At 42.7% G+C, this 24,231-nt stretch overlaps 1 protein-coding gene across 6 annotated transcripts in view; it reads left to right on the forward strand.

The window, feature by feature from the left end:
• Positions 1-24,231, forward strand: part of LOC148659324 (A-kinase anchor protein 13-like) — a 117,785-nt gene that overhangs the window by 2,978 nt on the left and 90,576 nt on the right. For 4 of the 6 annotated variants that reach the window (XM_088641429.1, XM_088641434.1, XM_088641432.1 and 1 more), the window contains exons 2-3: positions 4,270-4,330; positions 24,051-24,094. In XM_088641429.1, the coding sequence (XP_088497555.1) occupies positions 24,062-24,094 (33 nt within the window). In that variant the 5' untranslated portion in view covers positions 4,270-4,330; positions 24,051-24,061. Of the gene's footprint in view, positions 1-4,269; positions 4,331-16,705; positions 16,814-24,050; positions 24,095-24,231 lie in introns of all 6 variants that reach the window. The other 2 variants (XM_088641430.1, XM_088641431.1) reach the window with 2 other exon arrangements.

Here is a 24,231-nt window from a genome sequence, read left to right on the forward strand (position 1 = left end):
CGGGGTACTTTTAAAGCGAGTATGCATTCAGAATTACGGAGATCTGTGCGTCAGTCTGAATTTTGTAGCTGCTAGTCAAAAGGGTGAGATTTTTTTAATAGAAATGTTTATATTTTGTATATAGTTAATACCTGTAGACAAGCCTGTGAAGCTTGCCATCTCTTCTTATCAAAAATGAATTGTTCATAGGCATGGTTTTATCAAGGGGGTTGCCATTACACACATCCTGAAGGAGAGAGGGACGTATAACTCATTCTGTTCCGGCTCACAAATGGAGTCTTGCATGTTCAGCCCTTCAGCTCTCCTTTACCCCTAAAGGGCTTAACCGTCCACAACAAGGACACATACTGGTTTGGAAGTAACAAGAGATGTGATTATTGATTTTGCTTTTCTACACTCCAAGCTGATGGAGGCTGCCTTTGTACGGGAGATTCTGGCCTTGGGTGCCACAAGCCAGTGCTCTCACTAGGGTGGTCATTTCCTTGGAGTGTAAATATGGAGGTGGTTTCTTTGTGAGGTGGACTAGAGAATGCAATGCTGACTCTTGTGACTGTTTTATCATGATTAACTAGAGAGTGGGAGGGCTGTCTGATCGTACAGAATTCCCTTAAGGAAGTTGCAGAAGGGTGGTGATGTGGTTCCGGCAATTGTCAGTGAGATCTGAGCTCGCAATGGGCAACGTGAGGATTTCTAGTGAAGGGCAAGGCGCTGAGTTAAGATAAGATCACTTTATTGGCCCTACACAAGTTCTTGTACTAGGAATTCATCTTTCTGCATACCCCAGCTTGCTCTCCATAAGTCACACAGACACACAAATGGGAAGAGAGAAGCTTAGGTTCAGAGCGAAGGCTCAGCCATTTATACAGCGCCCCTGGAGCAGCTGGGGTTAAGGGCCTAGCTCGGGCCCAACAGAGTAGGATTCCTCTGCTGGCTGCGGGATACGAACCGGCAACCTTCCAGCCACGGGCGCAGATCCTTAGCAACAGTGCCACCACTCCGCCCTAATGAATGATGGTAGACCAACAGAGGTAGCTGCCCAACCCAAAGGGTGCCTTCCAATCTGAATAAACACAAGGCTGGGCATCAGTCTGAGCAGTAGTGATCAAGTGTTCTTGTGAATTACAGGGTGTGATCTGCTCAAGGTGCAGATCCTGTCAGACAAGCCCCAGGTTGGCAAACACAAGGGAGTTTCTTGGTTATTCTAGCTGTGATGACTTGTTTCTTTGTGTGCCTAACCTTGAGCCTGTTGTGAGTAGGACTGGGAGGGCTGGGATTCCTAGGCCTTGCTTTGCTGGCACTGTTTCTCAGACCTTTCTGCTCTTACTCTTTCACATCTGTCTTGAGTCCCAGTTTATAAGCCCGGCTATAAGGCATTACCTATGGCATTCTTCCTTGGAAACCAAACATTACTTTTGCATTTACTTCCAGGTTTTTCAGAAGTGTGAATGAAAATTTTAATGCAGCTCTGTTTGTGACAGGTTTTTAAAATATACCATTCACTTGTTTACATTTCTCTATATTTCCTCCTGAACTTCCTGTTTTAAATTGAAATTGCCCTAACATAAGCTCTACTGCCTGATGAGATTTGACAGGCCTGCCTCAAGCTTATTCCCCAAGTTGATTTTCAGGTTATTGTGCGCGTAGTTCTTCAAACCCACAGGCTATAACAATCCGGTCCGGTCATTTGTACGTCTGTTAACACTGGGGGAGACAAGTTCCTATATATTATGATTTTTACCACTTATGTTGTAGCCACAACTGTAGTCTGAAGATTGAAGTGCCTTTTTATTTTTTCAGAATGTGTACTTTCCCCTCAAGATGACCAGTGTCATTTATAGCTTTGTGTTTAAGATAAAGGCATGTGCTACTGTGGGGCACGAGCACAATTTTCCGTTTGTGTCAGATGAGGGATAAGGTTAAATTTAACAGTTGAGAACTTGCCACTTGCGGCACATAACTGTTTGGCACAGCTGGGTTTGTGTCCACTCGTGTAGTTAGGCAGTTGTGTGGTAATTGGACGGTTGTGGGTTCAAATCCCAGGAGAGACACTTCAGTTGTGCCCTTGAACACGGTACCTCACTGAGATTGCCCCGGTGAAATGCCCTGCTGTATACGTGGGCACCGATATAAGCGCTGACCTGAGAAATCAAATCTTCTGCCTCTGGCATGGCACCCCGGTGAGCCCAGAGGAAGCAAGTAGAATTACATATTGGGAGTGTATAAAATGAAAAGTAATTAAGTCCAAGTTTTTATAAATCTGTTTGCTCTCTATATATATATTAGATGACTTCCCTTTTAATTGTGTAGCACCCAATTTGCAATCGACAAATTAAGACGGGGCTTTCCGTGGGAGACTCCTGTACCTGCCCGGGGGAGAGTCAGGGCGCCCACCTGTGGGTTCACCTGTTGGACTCTGCACAAGCTCCAGGCGCCGCTACGCAGAGCGCACTGGAGTCACGGATGTCAAGCCGACCTTGGCTTGCAGGCTCCGGGACAGATAACAGCAGTCCGTTTCCCACGGAGCGGTCAGGACCCTGCCTGTTTAAGTCCAGTGCTGCCCTGCTGGTTTCTGTCTGCTGGGGTACTGGCCACACATACCGGCGCTGCACTTGTCCCGAGAGCTGAGCCTCTCAGCGGGTGTCTTTCACAGCCAAGTCACTGTAAAAAAGCTGCACAGTCATCAGCTCCGTACGAACGTGGGCTTCTCTCTCGTTTCGTATCTTGTAATTCATCTCCGCTTTAACAGCCATTACTGTTTTGTTTCTTGACTTTATTCCTGCAAATAAGCAACATTTCAGTGCCAGGATTAGCTTTACCCTAAAACTCAGCCTTTGTGGGTTGTTAAATCATGAAAACACCAAACATTGCATATGCAGTTTAAAGTAGCCTTATTCTGTGGGAAATCCTCCAGGTATAAAAATGAAACAATATCCATCTATATTTTAGGTTTGTCACCACTCGTGTTTTATCACCTGTTTATTTTGCATGATTTCCCGATTAACTCCGCCCACTCTGATCTGGTAAACTAATTTGGTTGATAGCTGGGTGCTGATGAAAATCAACCCAAGCCATTAGGTTGGAGCGTGACCTGTTCTGGAAAGTCATCATGGGATGTGTATCTTTTTGTTTTTGGTTGTATCTCAGCGATGGTAGAAAGGCAGCTCTGATTTATAGGGTTAACCTTCTTCTGCACAGAATAAGCAGGACACTGGCGACTGCAAAATCCGACACAAACCCAGGACCGATCAGTCTACGGTACCCAGCTCACTTCCAGGGATTGTTTCGTTTGTTTTTGGAAAATGGCTCTGACGCAGTCTCTGGTGTTTGATGGTGAGTTAGCAGGCATGTTTGAAAATGGGCAAATAAGTGTTGTTTGTCACGAAAAAAAAATTGTTCTAGCAAAGCTGCAGCAGGTAAAAAAAAAAACTTGGAAATCGGGGAACACAACAGTTTATTTTGGCCTTTCATTTCTTTCGAACGTTTTGCTCCTCCTTATGGAGTGAAAATCAAGTCATTTAGTAGCTTCTTATTCTTTTCTTGTGGCCACAATTGTGTAGACCCCTGCTTTTCCTGTTTTAGTCGGCACTCAGACTTGAGAATTGTTTTCCAGTGTCTAATGTTCTTACTTAGTCACAAATTAGACTTCTTGCAACTTCCTTTAATGATTTCATCCCAAAGAAACTGTGGTTCAACACTTAAAATGTAACAGACATTTTCTCTAAACACACATGCTTTAAGAATGAGGCATTCTTTGTGTATTTTTATTTTTAATGTCAGGCAGCCAGCTTATCCTCCTAAATTTGATGCAGAAATGTTGTTGTGTACCATAGCTTCCTTAGCATTCCTTTTGTTTTGCTTTCAAGTTGTCTATAATTGGGACATTCGTCATGTATTTTTCTCTCCTTTTTGTTTTTGTTTCTCCTCCCTTTATACTGTTGCATTCTCCTGGGTTTTCTTGTGTTAAATGGAACAAGAATGCACTGCTTTTTCCCTTCAGAAATACCTTTGGTAAAAGAGGATTTGACTCTCAGTTGCTAGCTCTAGGAGGACAGTTTTAATACCTGCTGCTCTGAAGACTGAGAGCAGGTTTTAGGCATTTGTCCTGAACCCTAGTTTGTATCTTCTTTTGATTTAATGCATTTACTGTTTCTTTGCTGCTACTAAACAGTCACAAATAGCTCTTCTTAGTTAGTCATGGTTGATAAATTCTTTTTTTTTCTTATGAATTTTGAAAACGTCTTTTGTAAGTTTTGTGTCTGAACTTTTCAGGTCGCATGTGAAACTAAAGAACATTAAGAAGCCTTGACAGAAATTGGGAAGTCTGCTTGGGGTAAGATTTTCTTTTTTTAAATTTAGCCAAAGACATCTGGATTGGATTGTTTTGCCTGACCAAAAGGTTTTAATTACTTAAAAGCAAGAAATGATTTAAGTTCTAGAATTTTCTAAAATTCCCTACATACTTACCAACTTTAGTTTTTGTGAAGCTCTTTAAGAGAGTTTGCCAAGATGAGCCACTATAGCCCTTGACTTTGTAATATATTACAGCACACTAGTTCTTAGTGTACATCGTTTTTTGTATATTTGGTGATAGAAGTTGCAGTGAACACTCAATTAGGTTCCCAGGCAATCCTGAGAATGTAGAACTGCAATCTCTACCCTTAATTCCGGTTTATTTTCTCTTTTTTAGCTTTGAATGTAGGTACATGTGTAGTTTTAATGATAATGTGTGTCTGGACAGTTTCCTGTGAGCAGTGGTCTTTAGTTGACGTGAAGAATGGCTATTTGTTTTGCATTAATTCAGGATTAATCGTACATCTTTGGGAGCCTGGATGAATCAATACAGAATCCTTTCCGTAGCACTTTAAAGAGAGAATCTATGAGTAAGATGTACAAGGCCTTTCTGAGCTCATTCAGCTACAGCAACTTCATGGTCTTCTCTTATCTGTCTGGAAGAAAGATTTGGAGAAACATTGGATTTTGTAGAGGTGAACCAGTTTTCTTACCTCAGTCTTGTATTGCTCTCAAGCTTGGCACTGTGATGAAGGCCTCCTGATCTCGTGAGGTCTGGCATGGACTGCACACACTTGCACTCACACACCATGTTAATACATGCCAGCAGTCCTACTGCAGTGTGCGCTGCATCACTCCTCGCACACTCTGTGGAACTTGTGTAGGACTGTGCCGCTGCTTGTGCTGGTTTTCATCTGGTCCTGTCTGCCGTCGTGGCTCGGGCTTGGTCTCGGACTGCCCTGGCACAGGTGGTTCGGGTTAGCCCTGTTCTTGCATGGGCTTTTCTGTGTAGCAAGTTTTCATTTTTATTCCCAGCAGAGATGGGCTTACATAGTAGTATAGATACATATATTTAAAAAAATACTGGCATTTTCTTTTTGAAAATACAATTTAAATGAAAAAGTACAGCATTTTTAATAATTTTTGAGTCTTTCGTGATCTTGTTGATAGTCCCTGGACCTTCCACAGGCAGAACAGGGGCATTGGAGACTCAGGAATGTGACTCCTTGGATGAAAGCTACTCGATAATATAACTTTAAGGTATTTGTAAAGAGAACTTGCTTAATTTGTGTGTCTTCTTTGAGCTGCACCCGTTTAACTTTTTGGACAAGTAAAATACGAAGGGCTTTTATTGAGAAGGTGCAAAAAGACTAGGCAATGGAAATACAGCACTGTAGAAACACCTCTGCTTTGCTCTTTCAAAAGAACTGATTCTGAAATGTGCCATAGAAGACACTAAACTTAGCTGTTTGGTGGCCATGACTTTTAGAAGGTTTATAGAAAGATCAGCAAAGTAGTATGTCAATTTTAAGCAAACTGAGATGGTCACGTTATTTTCTGGCTTCTTATAAGAAGTTTCTTGAAAAAGGGGTTTCTAGGAGATGTGGAATAAAATTCCAATATAGTATATGATATTATTCAATTTCAGATGTGCAACATTTTGTCTGCCACATAATGTTTACAGTTCTTGGTTTTAGGTGAGATATTGAAATAGCCCATAAATGGTGTGCATGTTCCATGTTTCAGTGGTGAGCTGAGTGTTTACTCCCTCAAGTCACTCCTAGAGCTTTTCTTGGTGTTTGTAATTCCTGTAAACTACTAACACACAAGGGGAAAGAGCCCTGTGAAAGACATATTTCACATGTCTGCCAGCTGCAAAATTAAATACTTAAACATCTTCTCAGTGATCACTTTCAATTTCCCAGCCTCTGATAGTGTGACATCCTTTTGTCAATGATGCCTTAAAACTGGGATGAAAGAACTGGCCTCGCTATGCTTCACCAGAGTTTTAAAACACAGCTGGCTTATATTAGTATAAAGCTGAAGACAAATTTATGTTTGACAGTTCTACTGAAAACCAGTAAAAAGAAAAGCTTCATATTAAGCTAAAAAGCCATGTGAGTTTGGAGAGCAACTACAAACAAGTACTGTTTTCAGCCGTGATAGTTTGTGTTTGTTGATATATAATCAAGCATAATTATCTGATCTGCTCTACTGCACTTAATGAATGGAAGTCAAAAGCTATCAAGTGGCAGTAGCATTGATTGATAATACAGTGCAAAACAGAGTCTTAATGCTTGGGGTGTGGTCACATTATGGTCATTATGGTCTTTGGTATTACTTATCTGAATAAGTGGTAAGGGTTAAAGTCATGGTTTTAATTTGGCTGGATCAAATTAACAACAAAGTGTCTTCTGAACAGGTTTTGCTGTGGTGACCTCACAGTTATTGCATAGGGACAGCCCCATTAAAGGCATAGGCGTCTTCAGCAGAAGGACTTCTGGATTGTGGGTTTTGCCCTCCTTTGGGGGCACACTGAATTCACCCCTTTTACAGCAGAGACTTCACCAGAGCCATGTTTAGGAGGTAAAATGTTTGTAAGATGTCTTGCACACTCGCATTATAGAAATGCAGAGCATTTTTTTTGTTTTATTTTCTGAATCTATTAGTGAGTATCTGTAGCTTTAAGCCAGGCTAAGATGTTAAGTTTGAAATAAGCCACCATTTAAAAGCTGTTTTTTTCCGTTTCCTAAGGAGAAGGAATCCAGCAGTCCGGGGGCTGGTCATGCAGGTGTTTTTGTATATTATTATTTCAGAATGGCTGCTTGGGATGTGAAGACCACAAAGTGTGAAACGATGGGCTTAAGTATTATTCCTGCTTAAAAAGAATGAAAATGTGAGCAAATCGGCTGGGAGGAGGAAGTCATGAAGTAACGCGAGATGTATTTCCAACAAATTTCCTGTCTTCGACATGTGAAAGTGGCTTCGGTTGGGACTCTGGTGCTCTTCGTGTTGTGGCTTGGAGCCAGCTGCAGGGTTCAGGCGCTGAATCAGTCGGCCATTCCTGAGCCTGTGCAAAGGCTGAATTTCAGATAAAAGAAGAGCCGATCTGTATGGTGTGACTGTAGTTCCTCTTCCGTCGTTAGGTCTTTCAAAACGAGAATTGAAACTGTGCATCGGATATCAATTAGAAAAAAGAACAGTGGATCCTTCTTGAAATAATTTCTTGGCAGTTTACCCCATCAGGAGAAAATCTTAAATAATCCCATTCATTGATGATTGTTGATTCATGTGTTGGTGGTAGAACAATTGTTCTTTAGTTGAAATGTTTGTTCCCGTTCTATTTTGGTATTTGGAATCGCTGACTGTTTGCCATCCTGTTTTTCTTGTCCAGGTATTTATGTAGAGAAGGCTGCCAGGAGAATAGTCCTGTAGTACTGAGCAATGAAACACTGCATTCGTCATCCTTCAGGCTGCTGCACTGTAGTGCCTCTCTGGGTTCTTTCTGTTCTAGAAAAGTAGCCCTGTGTTGGTGTGTCCAGAAACAAGGGTAACTGTGACAGGAATTTTGTCTCATTGCTGACCTCAGTGGTCCAAGTTTCTGTGCAGTATGTATAGGCATTGTCCAAGGCAGCTTGTGGTTCAACTGAAGGGGTTAATAGTGTTTTGTGTGATGTGTCCAACAGGATTCTGCCTTCTCGTGCAAAGATCCTCTAGGTTTCAACCTGTGCTGAACAATACATTCTGCTGTACGACAAAAGGTGTTATAGCAAGTGGATTTCTCAGTTTTTTGTGTAGTAAGTCAGTTTTCTTTGTTAACATGATTTTAGCATTAAATAAGACTAAAAGTCTTTGACAGGCAGTGAAGTAAACCGGTTGTCTACGAGGTAAATGCCTGAGGGCACAAGGCTTAACTGGAAACCTGTTGTGGCCTTGTTTGTCCCAGACTAGTTTCATTTAAGGCCAAGGAACTGGGTGAGCTGCCAGTGAAGCTGAAAATCCGAAGTCAGAGCAAAGTCTTGCCCAGAGTTTGTGAGCATTGGGCTATGGAGTCATTAATCAAGAACTTCACAGGCTCGCCAAGATGAGCACTGAAACTGTTGACTTGTCTTTGTGTTACCCACGAAGATGAATATTTTAGGAAACTATCCCTGAAAGAAAAATGGTTGGGCTTATAAACATTTTCTTTGTTCACTTTTAATCACATGACCTGCATTGTAAAACTGTAGATTCTACGTAAAGCCGCCTTTCTGTGCACAGATGTTAGTTGTGAAATCTTTCATATGTCGAGCGTGTGAGGTGTGTGTTGTATGAGATAAGCTCTATACGTGCAGCAGAGGGCATCAGGAGTGATGGTGTGAAAGGGGGGCATTGTGCAGCGAGCGAATTGTTTCTCCATCTTTTGTTCCATGTGCAGGGCTTGTTTTCTTAGCTGCTGTACTGCAGGGCGGCAGTAGGGAGGAGGGGGGCTGAGGAATGTGGCCACAGTCGGCGTGCCATCAGAGAGGCGGTCGATGACCGTGGGGTTATCGGGGGCTGCAGTGGGGGTCGAAGACAGGTTATCTTTCAGCGCTGCTCGTAATTTCACTGTGTCGGCCCAAACGGGATTTTGTTTCGGCTTCAAGAGCTGAAAGCTGTCACTACCCTTTTCTAAAAAAAGAAGTGTTTGGGCAAACTGGCCATCCCTTCCCCCCTCCGAATGAGCCCAGAAGCGCGCTGGCAGAGATGGATGTGTGGGGCCGGGGAGCTGGGAGCAGCTGAAGGTGTCTGGGAGGAGGTGTTGCCGAGCGTTGCTGAAGGAGCGGGGCTGCTTTAGTGCTCTGTACTGTGCCATGTTGAAACATTTGTCTACTTAGCAGTCTGAGTTACATCCTAATGACAGTTGGATCTCAAAAAATGTCTGCTATGGAGGCTTAGCGTGTTATGAGCACAAGAATTTAAAGCCAGGAATAAACTGCCTAATTTCTTCCTGATGTTTTAAAAAATGCTCAAATTACAGAATTTGAGGTTGGTTAGCCGATAATGCATATTTTACAGTGACAGTATAGTACGGTGTCTGTGTTTTGATAAGGGAGAGTGCTTTAAGAGATATTTCAACTAAAATCATAATACAGTAGGATATAGGGAGAGAAAAGCCTTCTTACAATTACAGAGACACTAGTGTAGAACAGAGCATTATTCTGTTTTTCCTCATCCAGCTCTAGAACCAAGCGGTGTGCCACTGCCTGTGTAACTGGTGTCCCAGACTAGCGCTGTATTGCTTATGAAAACCACATTCAACAAGTCTCTGGCAGACCTTCCTGTGAAATTTCCCAAGTCCACTGGGCTTTGCTGTTGTGGTTCAGTCAGTGTTTGTTTGCTCACAATGGTGCTTTAAGTTCTGTCTCTGAAACCTGAAAATGCGAGCTTGTGGGGAAATGACCATGCATTTTGGCCACATTTAATTGTAGCCCCTTTCTGTAATTGGATGCTTGATCTCCTTGCACTGTGTGCTGCTATAACCACTTTGTTTGGCATCAGTGTGTCTTGTGTTTTAGCCAGTATAATAATCCTGAAAATTGTAGAGTAATCCTTGAGCTGAATATTTAGGCTGTAGGAGAGTTTTTGGTTGATGCAATGCTGTACAATAATGGTCAGTTCAGGTCAAGCCGTTGTTTTTTTTTTCTCTGACAAATACGTGAAATTTGTAGTCAGTTTTTTTGGGTCTTTTAAACAAATAGCTTAGCCATGCATTTGCTTGGTTTGGGGTATTTGAAGCATTTTTATTGCTTTTTCCATGGTTTTACACCTCTGGTTACACAGGTTTTAGAAACTCTTGAAGCTAATGAAACAAAACGTAGCGCCATCCATCCTGCCTGTGGACACCAGAGCTGGTTTATGTCCAGACATGGGCACCTGTCAGCGGGAGAGTTCAAGGACATGGTGCTGTGCTTGCAAGGGCCAGTCTAACCAGGAGGCCGTGGGATGAAGGCGAGTGTCTCGCCTCCAGGGGAGAGCTTGCCTGTCTGGTCCCTGCGCGGATTCCCAAGCCCGCCAGGCTAAGCAGTGTATCTCGTTTTCAGCACGTGTGGGTGAAGCCCTCCTGCCTGGGGGAGGGGTTTCGTTCCGTCTGACCCCTGGGCCGAGCTGAAGCCGGGCACCCCCCCCCCCTCCTCGGCTCACTGTACAGCTCCACTCCCCCTCCTGTCAGCCGCGGAGCTTTGTACACGCAGCCCAGACTCTCCTCATGGCGACTTTTAGAGGAGGTAGGACTGGTCTCGGCTGTAGGAGATCTGCGTCCCTGCTGCAGTGACGTGCAGGTGCAGCCTGCTCTGTGTGTAAGCAGTTTACACAACTGTGCAACGTGGCAGCAAAAAGAGCACTAGAAATGAAATATGGTGTTCTTCGTAGAGTCTTGTGCTTCATCTAAGAATCATCCCTTCAGCGTGGTGTTGTGGAAAGTACACTGTGTTGTGGCCCTGTTGTGCAAGTAAACTTTATTCCATTCGATTTACTTCACTGACCCTGCCAGTTGTCATCAGTCTAAGCTAAATATATCCATGTGGTCAGAAATGCTAGTGTAGATCCATCCTAGTCCAGCAGTGCACCGTTGTACCCGTTATTAATGATCAAATGGCTGCTCTGTGGAAAAACATACTTACAGTAAATACAGTTTCGCCTTATTCTTTTATGCCTCATTTTAAATGCTTAAAGGAAATACTGTGTTTACTGGTAGTACTCTTTGATTAGTGACCATTAATTCAAAAAAATTAAAAATGCTCACTTCTTACATGTGGGACAGACAATGTTGGGTAAAGTTACCGTGAAGAATTAAATTGACTGAATTCCTCCACTTTCTGCATCTGTTAGAAGTTTGATTGGGCAACCTGCTGATCCAAGGAAAGCATGTTCTCCATAAAATATATTGTAATTTTCCTGTTCCTTCCTGGAGAAGTATTTATGCTCACGCTGTGGTGTGTTTGAGAAGTGGCTTCAGGTTTTAGACACATTTGAAGTCGGAAAATGACTCCTGTGGAATGGTTGATGTGACCATGCAAAGCCTTACAACTGCAGGATGTTGAAGTTCCAGTGACGCTCTGATCCGTTATTTCTTCTCTGCCAGTTTGCTAGAGCAAATGCAGCTGTTGACTCAGTGGAGAGTGATGCATGTCTTGTGGGGGCTTTTCTTAGGTGTAACTGTGTTTCCCACATTGAGCCATTCATGGTTGCAGGGTTCTCTGTGTGAAATCTGATAGGAACCGGTACGGGCACGAGCTCTTCATTTCACCTTTTATAAGATCACTTTTTTAGCCATATACATTTTCTTGCATTAGGAATTCATCTTTTCGCATACCCCAGGTTGTTCTCCATGAGACACAGACACGGAAAGAAGCTTGGGCTCAGAGCGCAGGTCAGCCATTGTACAGCGCCCCAGGAGCAGCTGGGGTTAAGGGCCTTGCTCAGAGGCCCAACGGAGTAGGATTCCTCTGCCGGCCACGGGATTTGAACCGGCAACCCTCCGGCCCCAGGCACAGATCCTTAGCCACAGACCCACCACTCCGCCCTCCACCTGTCACCCTGGCACCCAATAGCTGTGCAGGCTTGATGGGCGTTCTCTCACCGGCGTGCCCCAGCGAGCGAGTGATCGATGCGCTGTAAGGGTACGTGGTTCAGAAGGGGCTGTAGGGTGATGGGCGTATTCACATCAGCAGAGGGAGACGCGGGAGAGCACTTACAGGTGTGTTTCTGACGCACTGATGCTCTCTGGATCAGTATAAGCCAGAGCTGGAGTGACACAGTGTCCTCTTTGCAAGCTTGACAGTATGCAATATGAACCACTGAATATGAAATATGAAGGCACGTGGGGAAACTGATATGCAAGTTTTACAATCTAAATTTTCTATAGAGCAGCCTGAGTATTTCACACCTGGTCACTTCCAAAACTAGGTTGTTGCATTTTCTGTGTTGGTTTGAAATCGAAAGGGATCTTTGCCTCCTGCTAGGAGGGGAAATATGTATGATCCTGCTGGTCTTCACAGGGTTAAAACATGGTAAATCTGGAGCCCCCCAGTGAATCAGGTAGCTTGACCCATGACCCCAGATGGCTTGACAGTGTGTTTCAGAAGAAGTGTACCCTCCTGCAGATTCTCGATCCTGTTCTTGCCCATTACTAAGTATTAAGAGCTGCAAAGTTCTGTTAATTTAACAATTGATAACTTTATCAATTTGGTAACTGAGAAAACAGCTCAGCCTTCTAACATACAGGAGAACAATAAGGAAACAAAAGGGTCAGGACTGCAAATCTGTCCTTTTGATCCCTTTCTGACTGAGCTGCCGGAAGTCAAGTGGAAGTCAATGTCATATGCTGGATATTTCAGGCTTGATAATGTATTCTGGATAAATATTATTTAAATATAAAATAAGAACTCATCTGAACATATTTCCACTTCATCATTCCATACTGTAGTATTCAACAGCATTTTAACCTGTTGCTAACAGTGCAACCTGTTGATTTTAATTTTCCAATTTGTTACAGATGAGTTCTTCCAGCCACTGAGCACTGAACAGGCCATGACATCACTATAAAATTTAGGAATGCTCTTAACAGCTTACTGTTGGATGTGTTGCTGTGCTATATATTTGGTTTGGTGCTGTGGGATTTCAGTGTCTCTCTTTTTCTTAGAAGCAGTCTGGAAGAAGATAAGCTGATGCTTTATGCTTTTAGCACATTTTGGGTATTTGTCATTGATTTGTCAGGCTGTCATGACCATGTTCTGAAGATGTCCATAATTGTTCATGTGTACTGTCCATGAAACAGGTTCAGGGTGATTCCAGGTAAAAGAACATGCTGAAATGGCAATCATGGAACACAGTTACAAGTGTGGAGGCTTCATAGAAAGTCTTTATTCATCCTCAATAAAATTGAATGGCTATGTTTTCCAGACCTCTTCTTAAAGAATGGGCATTTTTTTTGTATCCTAGAAAAAAAGAATTGACAGGGAATAAAAAAAAATGAAACACCTTATGTTTTGTTGGAACAGTAGTATGACTTTGAATTCTCTTGTCTACAGCCACATTGCATCGCAGGTTTCCTTGCTGTGAAGGAGGCCTGTAATCACAGAACTCCAGTTTCACTTCTGATACCTAACCCATCAGCTGGTACTAACCTGGACGTTGTTGATAACTGAAGTAAGAGTGCTCCACCTCATCCGTACATTGCTCACAGGTGTGGAGGGCGAGCAGTGTGTTTTCAAGACGGGCAGTTCCTCCAAAACAAATTAGACAAGGATTTGGCATAAATCGTCTGATACCCATGGCAAATAACTATCTGTGTTTTTTTTGCTGACACCATTCTAAATAAATATGAGCCCTTACAATGTTACTGTAGGTACTATATGTTAATCTGTGTGAAATAAGAGCTGGCGTTGCAACATTTATTAGTTAGCAGCGCACGAGGATGTTTTTGTGTGTGCTCCGCACTGGGTTTGCACATCAATTAGCTGAGCTCAAATGCTGCGGTGTTTAGCTGGTGTGATAGTTGATGTTCTCTGTGATTACTTGCGCTGTTATTTTTTACTGCTGTTAGAAGAGCACCCTCCAGTCATTGAGGGATAGAAAAGCTTTGAGAACCTTTCAGGTTTTTTTGCATTCTCTGCTGATCCCAGTGCAAACCTTTTTTTCAGCCTCTTGCAACTTTCCAGCCCTTTTCTCTTTTCTGCCAATGTCTTGCTCGTCCGTGCAGAGCCCTGCTGTTGACGGTGAGCGCCCTGAGGATCTCTTGACAGATATCCCCAAGCTGTTTTCTGTTTTGTTGGTATGGAGACGGAGCTTTGAAAACTGGAAACCAGCTGATAGGCTGTGCGCACCAGGATGTGAAGCAGCAGAAACCGCAGGCCATGAAAAGGCTGCTCTGGCACAGATAAAAACTGTCGGCAGGCTGATTAATTCTCAGCTCCTGCTTACTGATGCAGGGTTTAACCAGTTCTAGGTGGGGTGAAAACAAACCTATACTGCCATCTCAACCTGCTGACTCCATTGTTGGATGGGGTACTGTTTCCAAGGGTGTTGGCACTTCTGAGTCATGTAACATAGGGCAGAGCAACTCCCCTGTCCAGCACTGCTGATAAAGGCAGCGATACACTCAGGTCCTCTTCAACAGCAATGGCACAAACACTGTGAAAGGTACACGTTTTTAATGCAACTCAGTGCAGACTTTTTTGAGTAAAGGTTTGATCTGTATTGCTTTTTTACTTGTTAAAAAAACTGATCTTCACAGCATATAGTACAATGGAGAACATTATTCAACCTCCAAGTATAATATGCATCATCCGCATTTGAAAATAACCAGTGCAATGATCAGTCCTGTATTATCTTTCCTTGAAATCATAGGCAAACCTATGATATTTATTTAAAGCATGCAAGTGACATTGCTAGTATGTCCTCTTTATCCTCCTATGGTGAGAAATACACTAGGGATTGAGATAATTTTGTGTTTGTGGTTAGTCCAGAATCTGCGTGCATGTTATTCATGCATTATTTCTTGTTTATGTAGAAGCATGCACAGTCAAACTCCTATGTAATATGGATGGAAATGCTTTGGCACACATCCACTGTAATGACTAAATGTCTGGTTCTCTGTCAGCAATCTAACTTGTAGGAAAAGTCATGTAGAATAATAATTAACCATAGGGTGGCTTTGGTGTACACCCACCGAGAGAACAAACAAGAATCTTCATAGGTTTGTAAAAGACACACCGGTTTCCCATTTGAGCTTCATGCTAATCCAGTCAAAATGTCAGCATACGTTAAATTATTAGAGGATCCTGAAAGCAAGAGGACATATGCCTTAAAAGTTTATGCTTTACTTCTTTTGAATTGTGAATCTTCTTTTCAAAGGTATCAAAAGTTTATATTTACCAGACCTTTTCAGGTTTTATGAGGCGTTTTGGAAGGGAAAGGACTGAACTTCATAAAGCAATTTATTATGAATGCCGTCTGATTCAGAGTGAAGGAAAATCAGTTAATTAGAAAGGACTTTAATCCATCGCACCTAATCCTGTTTTGACCACTATTTTCATTCTTGTGGCAGCATCATTGGCCTAGTTTTCTCGTGGTCCAGTCTTGCAATTCTGGCCGATTGATGCTAAATGAATCTCACTGTGAAAATTGTTTTGCATGCTGAGTGTGATGTCCTTTCCCTACACCAACTGAAAACTGTTGATTTATAGCCTCACCGACATTGGCAGAACACTCGAGCTCATCATGCCACAAGCCATGTTATGTATGATTTTGCTAAGAGTAGCCGGCAGCTTAACAACAATCCATTACAATTTAATAGACATTGGGAGTGAATGAAAATGAGTGGAATAATAAGTGCCAGGAGTCGTGTGAACTCACTCACAGGAAGCTTATGTGTTTAGAATAAAGCAAAGCTTCTCTTGGCTTTTAATCAATACTGTAAATGGATGCGATTCTTAGCTGTTTTCAAATCCTCTCTTCTCTGAATGGTGAGTGTGGTGCCTTTCTACAGGTCTGTCAGGACCTGTCAGGTGCTCATGTGAAGGAAGGGGTGGGCTGACTTTTTAAAGAGCTTCAGGTTTCAGTCTGGTGAGGGACTGGCAGGGGGGAAAAGACCAGGCACCCTGCACATTCCTCTTGAAGGGAATCTTCAAGTATTCAGCTCCAGGTTTAATTATTTCAAATGTGATATAAGCGATGACTTTGAGGAAGGTCTTCCCTTAGTCTGTTGTGTTCCTTTTCAAAAATGTAGCTCTAATAATAATGTAAATGAAAACAATTTTTGATGGTGTGTTGTTTGAAAGAGATCTTGGAACTTTCCTGCAGAGATTTCCATATTGGCGAATTCATATCTTATTCCCTGACTCGAGAGGAAGGTGGCTGTAATTCTGGTCTCTCTCAAGATCATATAAAAATAGCTGACCTCTTTCAACATAGTTAATTCTATAGTCATAGTGTAACAGGAAGCACCTGGTCAATGGCTATGGTGTGTTGAAATTTTTTAAAATTGCTACAGATCCCTGAGGCCTTTAGGGGAGTTGATATTTAAAATTACAGATTGCAGTTGGTAAATTTAAAGTGTTTTACAAAAACATTCCAGCTCAGATGCTGGGAGTCTTTGTTTCCATGTGAATTTGGGGTGGGTCGTTCAGGAACCTAAATCCTGCACAGTGGTCTTGGCAATATCTTAGGAGCAGCTTCCGTTTCAGGTGGGAGGAAGTCTATTTAATGTCTGCGGGTGTTGTGTGTAGGCCAGAGGGGCTTTTGTCGGACATGGTGTGAAGGAAGGCATTTATTTGCAGACAGCATTGTCGTTCTGAATTTAAATGCTTGGTTTATGCATAAGCTATGGTCTCAATCAGACTAGTCAACATCCTACAGATGAAATCAGCTTCCTTTCCCTTGATGTCTTTTACAGCTCCGCTGGTTTCTGGAGTCTTGTGCTACTTCCTCCAGCCCCCCCGGTCCGAGGCCGTGTCTGATGGGCCAAGGGACAGCGTATATGTTTCATGTGGCCAGTTCCAAGGTGAACCGCAGGTTTTGTAATGTCGTATTTGAACGTGAGGTGTCAATGAGAGAGGAGTTTTTAGTCTGGCCCCATTTTTTTGCTGGGTTCATAGTAATGACCCAAATGTCCTACTCATGTGTTTCTTAAAGAACCCCACTGTGACAAGGGGCTGATGTTCTGATTGCGAGAACAAGCTTATGGGTGCCTGAGCAAAGAATCTCTACCGTTCAAGCGTCTTTTTCCCTGAAGAGTGTCGGGACCCCAGCTTTGTGTATGAGAGCTGTCATTGTGACATGTTTAAAATGCGCTTGCAGTCGAGAACTCAAATCTCTCTCGCCTGAGGACTCCTGGGCTATATTTACCTAAGGTCAAAATATTTTGTTGAGTACGTGAGAAGGCAAATCAGGTGTTAACCATGTGAATCAGGATTATTTATTTTTACTGTGCCTTAGGGCATCTCTTTGATTGGTCTTTGACAAATAAAACACACACACTGCTGTTATTTCAGCCCTGCAGTTTGCTGCCTCTGTAGAGCAGACCGGTGTGGTGGTAGTGTTCATGGTTTTCTGGCCTGCTGTCTGCTCTTGAACTTTGCTGCCAGTTGTGAAGGCTGTTCCCACAGAGGTTTTGCGATAACCCCTATGAGCTCCCATCACTTCAGTAACCAGCAGGCTTTTCTACCAACTTGTGGGCAGCTGAGGCCATAAACAAGTGCCTTTTGTTTTAGTTCCTTTATAACAAGTTAGACCTAGTGTGTATAACTGAGATAACATTTATATGTGTTTATTTAAACCCACAATTTTATGTAAACAAGACACTGGACATATGAACAAGTCCTGCAACAAGAATACCTCAGTTTTAAGAAAAGCGTCACTCAGCATCCTCTCTTCAGAGTAGCTGCAGTGCTGTGTGTGTGTTCCAGCCTCTGGTCGCCTTGCGCCCCGATCTGGAATCTCCTTCCTGACGTAAAGAAACACGAGGATCTGTGTCCCAAGTAGTCGTCACTGCATCTCCACGAAAGCAATTATAAATGCTGATGAAAAGGCTTTCTGTTTGAGAAATGTAGAGGTGGCCAGGAATCCATTGTTACTGGAATATACACTTACATAATCGGGATGGGATGTTTGTTAAGAGGAGTTTATTTGCAGTGTCTTAGGAAGAATCTTAGCATTTTTTTCATTTTGGTAAGACTTGATTAGGAAATCTGTATATTTCAGTATCTTGTGCCTACATAGATTTGTTGTCTCAAAGCATATAGGTTAATGGAAAATTGGTTTACTCTTGCCAGGCCATTGCTTACAGTTTGAGGTTATGACCTGGAAGATATCCCAAGCAGATATACAGCAGGTCAGACCCTGTTTGATTATCTGATGGCTCTGAGAATGCAGCCGATGGCTGATGGCTAGATATGTCTTGTACTATACCTGCCGTTATCTAAAGTATTATAACTGAAGAATGTCCTAGGGAGGATTTGGATATTACAGTAGCATGCGGGATAGTGTATGTTGCTGTTCCTGGGGCAGTGCCAGACTTGCACAGCAGCTCGAGACATGCAAATACAGACTCTGCCTGTTGTTCGCTTGCTTGACAGCCACTCTGCACTGTTCTGCACCTTATACTCGAAGCCTCACATCGATGTAGGATTTTGAAATTGTTACGAGGAAGAGCTCTAAGATACGTATAGCAAATGTGTGGAATGTGCTGATGAATTGCTGGTTTGTCGATGGCAGGTAATCCTTAATGGTGCACAAAGCAGTATCCTGTCAATGGGAGATTTCAGATTCAGATGCCATTTATAAGTTTCACTACTTAGTTCTTCGAACAAAAGTAAGTCCACAGCCCGACTGACCTATATTAAGACCATTTATCTAAACCTTTAAGGTTTGGCTTGACACTATTCCTTTACAATTGTGTTCTGTTTTTTATCTGACTTGTATGTATTTGCTATAAAGTGGAGACTGTCGTGAAGTCGGGGGGTCTGTCCACAAGCCCTGCCCTGCGGAGCGGCTTGGCCCGTGGCTTCTGACGCACTGCGACGGTAACGCTGCCGCGCGGGGCGTGCCGACCGCTCGAGGGGTGACCCCGAGACGTGCGAGCAGCAGCGTTTTTTCATCTCCTGCAGGGCTGACCGGGGAACTGGTCTGCTCGCGCTCAGTGGGCCGGAGTCTGGCGGAGCTCTGCAGAGAGGCCTGGAGGCGCAGACAGCTTACGACAAGAGGATGAGATCAGCGAGTATAATTAGAGCCAGCTGATTATCCTTTTCCCTCATCCTCACTAATTCTAACTGTACCCTATTTATTGAGGAAAGAACAAGGAAATTGTACCAGGAACCGAGAGCACGACCTGCCCTTGTCTCACCCCTCTTCTGTCTTATTGATGCCATATAGCAGCACATACCCAACGCACAAGATTTCACTGCCACTTCCTGTATTCTGTCACTCTTCAATAGAGGCTTTGTCAGGTTCATGTTATTTTTTTGGTTTTGTCTGTGTGGGAGAGTCAGCCAAGGGATATTAACAGACCTCCTCCACTAAATGCAGTGGCAGTGTGATAGAGGCCAAGCTGCCTGTTCTCCAAGCGGGATGTGAGAAGCTCTGTCACTCGGGAGGTGCATCTTGCGGCCTGGGTAGTTTTTTACACTATGAAATTATTATTATTATTATTATTATTATTATTATTATTATTATTATTATGATGATGTGTTCATGTCTAACCTTGGAGCCCTGCAACTGGTCGTTATGGCAATAAAGGATTGAACCTGAACTTGAATTTTACTTAATTCATTAAGTATCACTTCAGAGTTTTCGGTTATGTCCTTAAGTAATGGAAGCAGATCGGTCTGGAGCTAGATATGCTGAACTGGATGGCTTTCTATAAAAAGTTGGCACCCGTCATCTAGAAACATGGTGAAGTTGTCACGTTATCGGGGCAGAGTACAGAAAATCCTGTGAGTTGAGCTGCTGGGTATCTGATTGTGTATGAAGGGTACAGTGGACCAAGGTGTGACAGATCTGTGGACTTTAAAAATGCACTTCACGTCTTTACTCTCTGCTAGCGTGATGGTAAAAATGCTTTTGTTTTCGTTTGCAAGTTATTTTTGACCAAGTCACACCCTTCTGTCCACGTGCAGCTCCTGGCTTCTGGCTTGGTGCTGCGGTTTGTCCTGCGTGCTGAGAGGCAGCAGGTGGCAAAGGTCCGGAACAGAAAGGGACTGTATTTCGCTAATTGGCTCAGGCAGGGAGCAACGTGTGTGCCTTCAGCAGCCTATAGCCAAATTGCCGGTGACAGCACTGGTAGCTTCTTCATGCCCCCTGGTAACTCAACAGGAGAATGTCTCTGGAACCGGCTGCAACACGAAACAGCTGGTGTAATTGAACTAAGGAAGACATGTTCCCCTTTTCTCGTTAAAAAAAAAAAAGTTGTTGGCAGATTTGAGGTCAAGTAAAAGTGGATTTGCATGTAAATGCAATTACGTACCAAGTCTGAAGTATTTCACCTGATATTTGAATTTACGTGTTACGTGCATTGAGTCGCATAAAAATATTTTGAATGTGTTCTAAATATTTTTCAACTTGAATTCACCTGTGTGACTTGTTTATCATGTTGAAGCGGTCGGTTCTACTTGTGCCCACTGTCTTGCAGTCCGCTCAATCCAAAACCTGTCAGTGATCTCGTCCTCCTTTGAAGTGCAGCAGAAAAAATAAGGTTTTGGAACTTTTTTTTTTTAAATGCCTTTATGAGAGAGGCATGTCATGTCCATTATGCAATTCAAGTTTATCGGATGCTACCATCAAAATGAGTAAAAGCCAAATTAATGATAATATGGCTGTTATGTGTGCTACTGATCTAAATGGACTGATAATTGATAATTTGTTTAGAGATTGCAGAGGGTCCAGAAATCCTTTACAAATAGGATTGGACCCGCGCTGTCTTTGTGGTTCAGCATTCAGCTGGGCATCATGCACCAGCCTTTCAATGCAAGGAACCACACTATACAGCAGATCAGGTGGAGAAGTGGGCAATTACTTCATCTGATTAAGGTTTACCTATATATTTGCTGGATTTTGCAGTCCCAGAGTGGGGATTGACAGCTACTCCAGTGTTAACATGCCAGTGATAACAGTGCTCTGGAATTGCATTGCATTTAGCATTTTTAGTGGAGCCATTATTTGCGCTTGTATTTTTCAATTGACAATACTAAATCGGGAAGTCACTGGATTTCAATGCATTTGATTTCAAGTCTGGAATTTTAGTCCAGTTAATGGCTTGTGTCAAAGTGGAGTGTTTTAATTACTTTTTATGGTGGTGATAAAGACTTATGTTTACAATTAATTTAGTTTGGATGATGCTTATTGACAGGGCCAGAGTTTAATCAGCTGAATATCTGAAATGTGAGCTGTACATGAAGTTAAAAATTAAGCTGTTCCAGGCATTTCATCATCATCATCATAATTAATAAGAATAATATTTATTATGTTATAATTTTCAAGGAAAAGGTGATGGTTTATAATTTAGCTCAATCCTCCTACATTACATTGTTGTTTTTTAGGTACCAAGATTATTATTATTTTTTAATAATGCTGCCATTTGCCAAGTGAGTGCAAGACAAACCTTGAATGCGGTGTTAGATCAACAACCTGCTGTACAGACTGGAGCTTGCACCGATCCTGCAGTTTGTAATTGCTGGGTTGACCTTGTGCAGCGTCTTTATCTTTTAGCTGGTCTTGGTGACCATCAGTGTATGCACACAGGAACAGTAGACATGCTCTCACTGTCTAATGTCAGGTAAGCAGTAAGCTTGCATGCCTGCTGCTCGCAGTCTGTGGTCCAGAACCAAGGGGAAGAGGTGCAGGGCTGCAGTGCGTCTCGCTTGGCTTGGTTTACCGTTTTAAAATAAACCAGTGCAGATGTGGCGCGCTGTATGACATGGCCTGACAGGATACAGCTGCTTCTGCATACAGGCTGCACCTCGGTGTGCATGGAATGGGACTGTAAATTTTAAATTGACAAGATCAAGGAAGATGATCAACCCAACAGCCTTTATATTAATTTATTTTCACACTGTATCCTAAACTATACCTAGAACAACTTAATTACAGTTGCTAGCATGAATGAATGTTGAACAAGCCTGTTATGAAAAGGTATCATTGACAAAGTATGCTTTAAAAAAACAATTATAGTGAATTACCTTGTTTCCAATGCAGCATGCTAAACATGTGTCTATATTATGTACATTTTAATGTTTATCCAATTGTCGTCTTAGTTTTCTCCAGAGTATATAGAATCTGTTTAAAAAAAAAAATGAAATCTGAATGCAGAAGAAGCAGTTTTTGTGGGTTCTAAATGTTGTCTTAATGACTGCAGTACATTCTTAGACAATTCTGACTTTTACAAGCCTTTACAGTGACAGAGGTGTGCTTTCCCAAAACTGTTTGTTGAAGCTATGCTTTATCTTTTATAGGAACAACTGAACGAAAGGCTTGATTTTGCTATGTACTGTATCGTTTTAAAGTGGGCAGTACAGTTGGCTCACAGCATATGCGTGCAGGGTTCAATTCTAGCTTGAGGTGCCTTGTCTCTGTGTCCACAAGGGTTTTCTCCATGGGCTAGTTGGTGTCTTTAAAGTGTTCCTGTGCGTGTGTACCCTTTAATGGACTCGTGTCCTGTCTGAGGTGGAGTAGGGCCCTGCGCTCTGTGATTCTGGGATAGACTGTGTTGCTGTGACGCTTGCCAGGAATTAGAGGCTTTCTGATTTTGGATACAGGGGTCATTTAATGCCTTTTTATCTATGGAATTTGGGTATTTTTGATATGACTGCATTGTGATTTCTGCTGATCAAAGACAAAGTTGTGGATGAGCTAATTTTCCAAGTGCTGCTGCTTGCAGTAAACTCTGTTGGGTTGTAGGCCGGCGACAGTCCATCTGTGAAAGTACTGCGTACGCCCTACCCAGTAAGAGATTTTTATTTTAGGTGTCCTTGTCTGCAGCACAGCAACATGTGTTGATGACAGACATCCCTTTCGCATGACTCCTGCAAACCGCAGGGGGACATTCTGCTTTGGAAAGAAAAAACAAGAAATACACCTAAATGACACTCTTTAAGCTCTGGGCTCGTGTTGGTGGAGGGAAAAAGGGCTGGATTGATGCGACTGAAGTCATGATGGTTATATTAAATGGGGTATAGCTGATGTTTTCAGTATTAACTACATTTCTGCAGAGGTTGAGTTTTTCCCAAATAAATCTCCCAGTTGTTATTCTGAGGAATCTGGGCCTTGGTGCGGTGCTAGTGGAGGTGAGGAGCTGGGGTTTGGAAGGTGTGTGCAGCACTGTGGGGAGGCACTGGAAGACTGGAGGCATGAGAAAAGCAAGGAAGGCTTCTAGCCTGCAATATTGCAGTAGGGATCGACATCTCTTTTGGTTGCTGCTCATTTACAACTTCAGCAGCCGAAACCGCTCGGTCTTTTGAAGTGAACCACTGCAGAGCTTATCACCAAGGGGTTATTGGTAACGATCAAAAAGTAAATGTAATAGTGTAACATCAGAAGTAAGATTCGAGTTTTCAGATGCACTGTAATTATACCCAGCCTAAGTGAACTGTAGTGCCCGTAATACAGCTGTTTGTTTTCTTTAAAAAAGATTATTACGTGATTAATCCGGAAGGACTGGGCTGCTGGAACTCGTAATAACAGTTATTAAGCTCAGTTTGCTGGTTTAATGGCTTGACTGAACTCGGCTCGGAGTTGCCATGGTGTTTAACAAGGACAGGACAAGAGAAGGCTCTGTTTGGAGACTCCTTCATTGCTGGACACATCAGATGATAAGATCACTTTATTGGTCATATACAATTTCTTGTATTAGGAATTTGTCTTTTCGCATACCCCAGCTTGCTCTCCATGAGACTCACAGACACACAGATGGGTAGAGAGAAGCTGCGGGTCAGAGTGCAGGGTCAGCCCCTGGAGCAGTTGGGGTTAAGGGCCTTGCTCAGGGGCCCAATGGAGTAGGATTCCTCTGCCGGCTGCGGGATACGAACCAGCAACCTTCCAGCCACAGGCGCAGATCCTGAGCCACAGAGCCACAACACTGCAGATGTGACCTTGCTCAGCAAAGCTGGACCTTTCAGGGGTGAAATGTTCATCAGCACTCTTGAGTGACAGTAAAATGTATAGTAGTGCTCATGCTTTGAGTCGATTGAACTGAATTTTTAATGCATCATACACATTATGCTGATTGTATTTTCTTTTTGTCATTTCAGTGTCCAGTGTCATGAAACTTAATCCACAGCAAGCTCCATTATATGTAAGTATAGATTTATTTTTCTGTATATTTTTCATAAACTTTCATTTTATTGTGGTTGGTTTTACTCTGTTTACTCCTTAGCTTTGTTAGATCCTTTAAGGAACCAAATATTCTGTATATCTTTTTGTTGGGCCTTT

This window comes from Lepisosteus platostomus, chromosome 7 (assembly GCF_059453375.1).
Source record: "Lepisosteus platostomus isolate fLepPlt1 chromosome 7, fLepPlt1.hap1, whole genome shotgun sequence".
Lineage (NCBI taxonomy): Eukaryota > Metazoa > Chordata > Actinopteri > Semionotiformes > Lepisosteidae > Lepisosteus > Lepisosteus platostomus.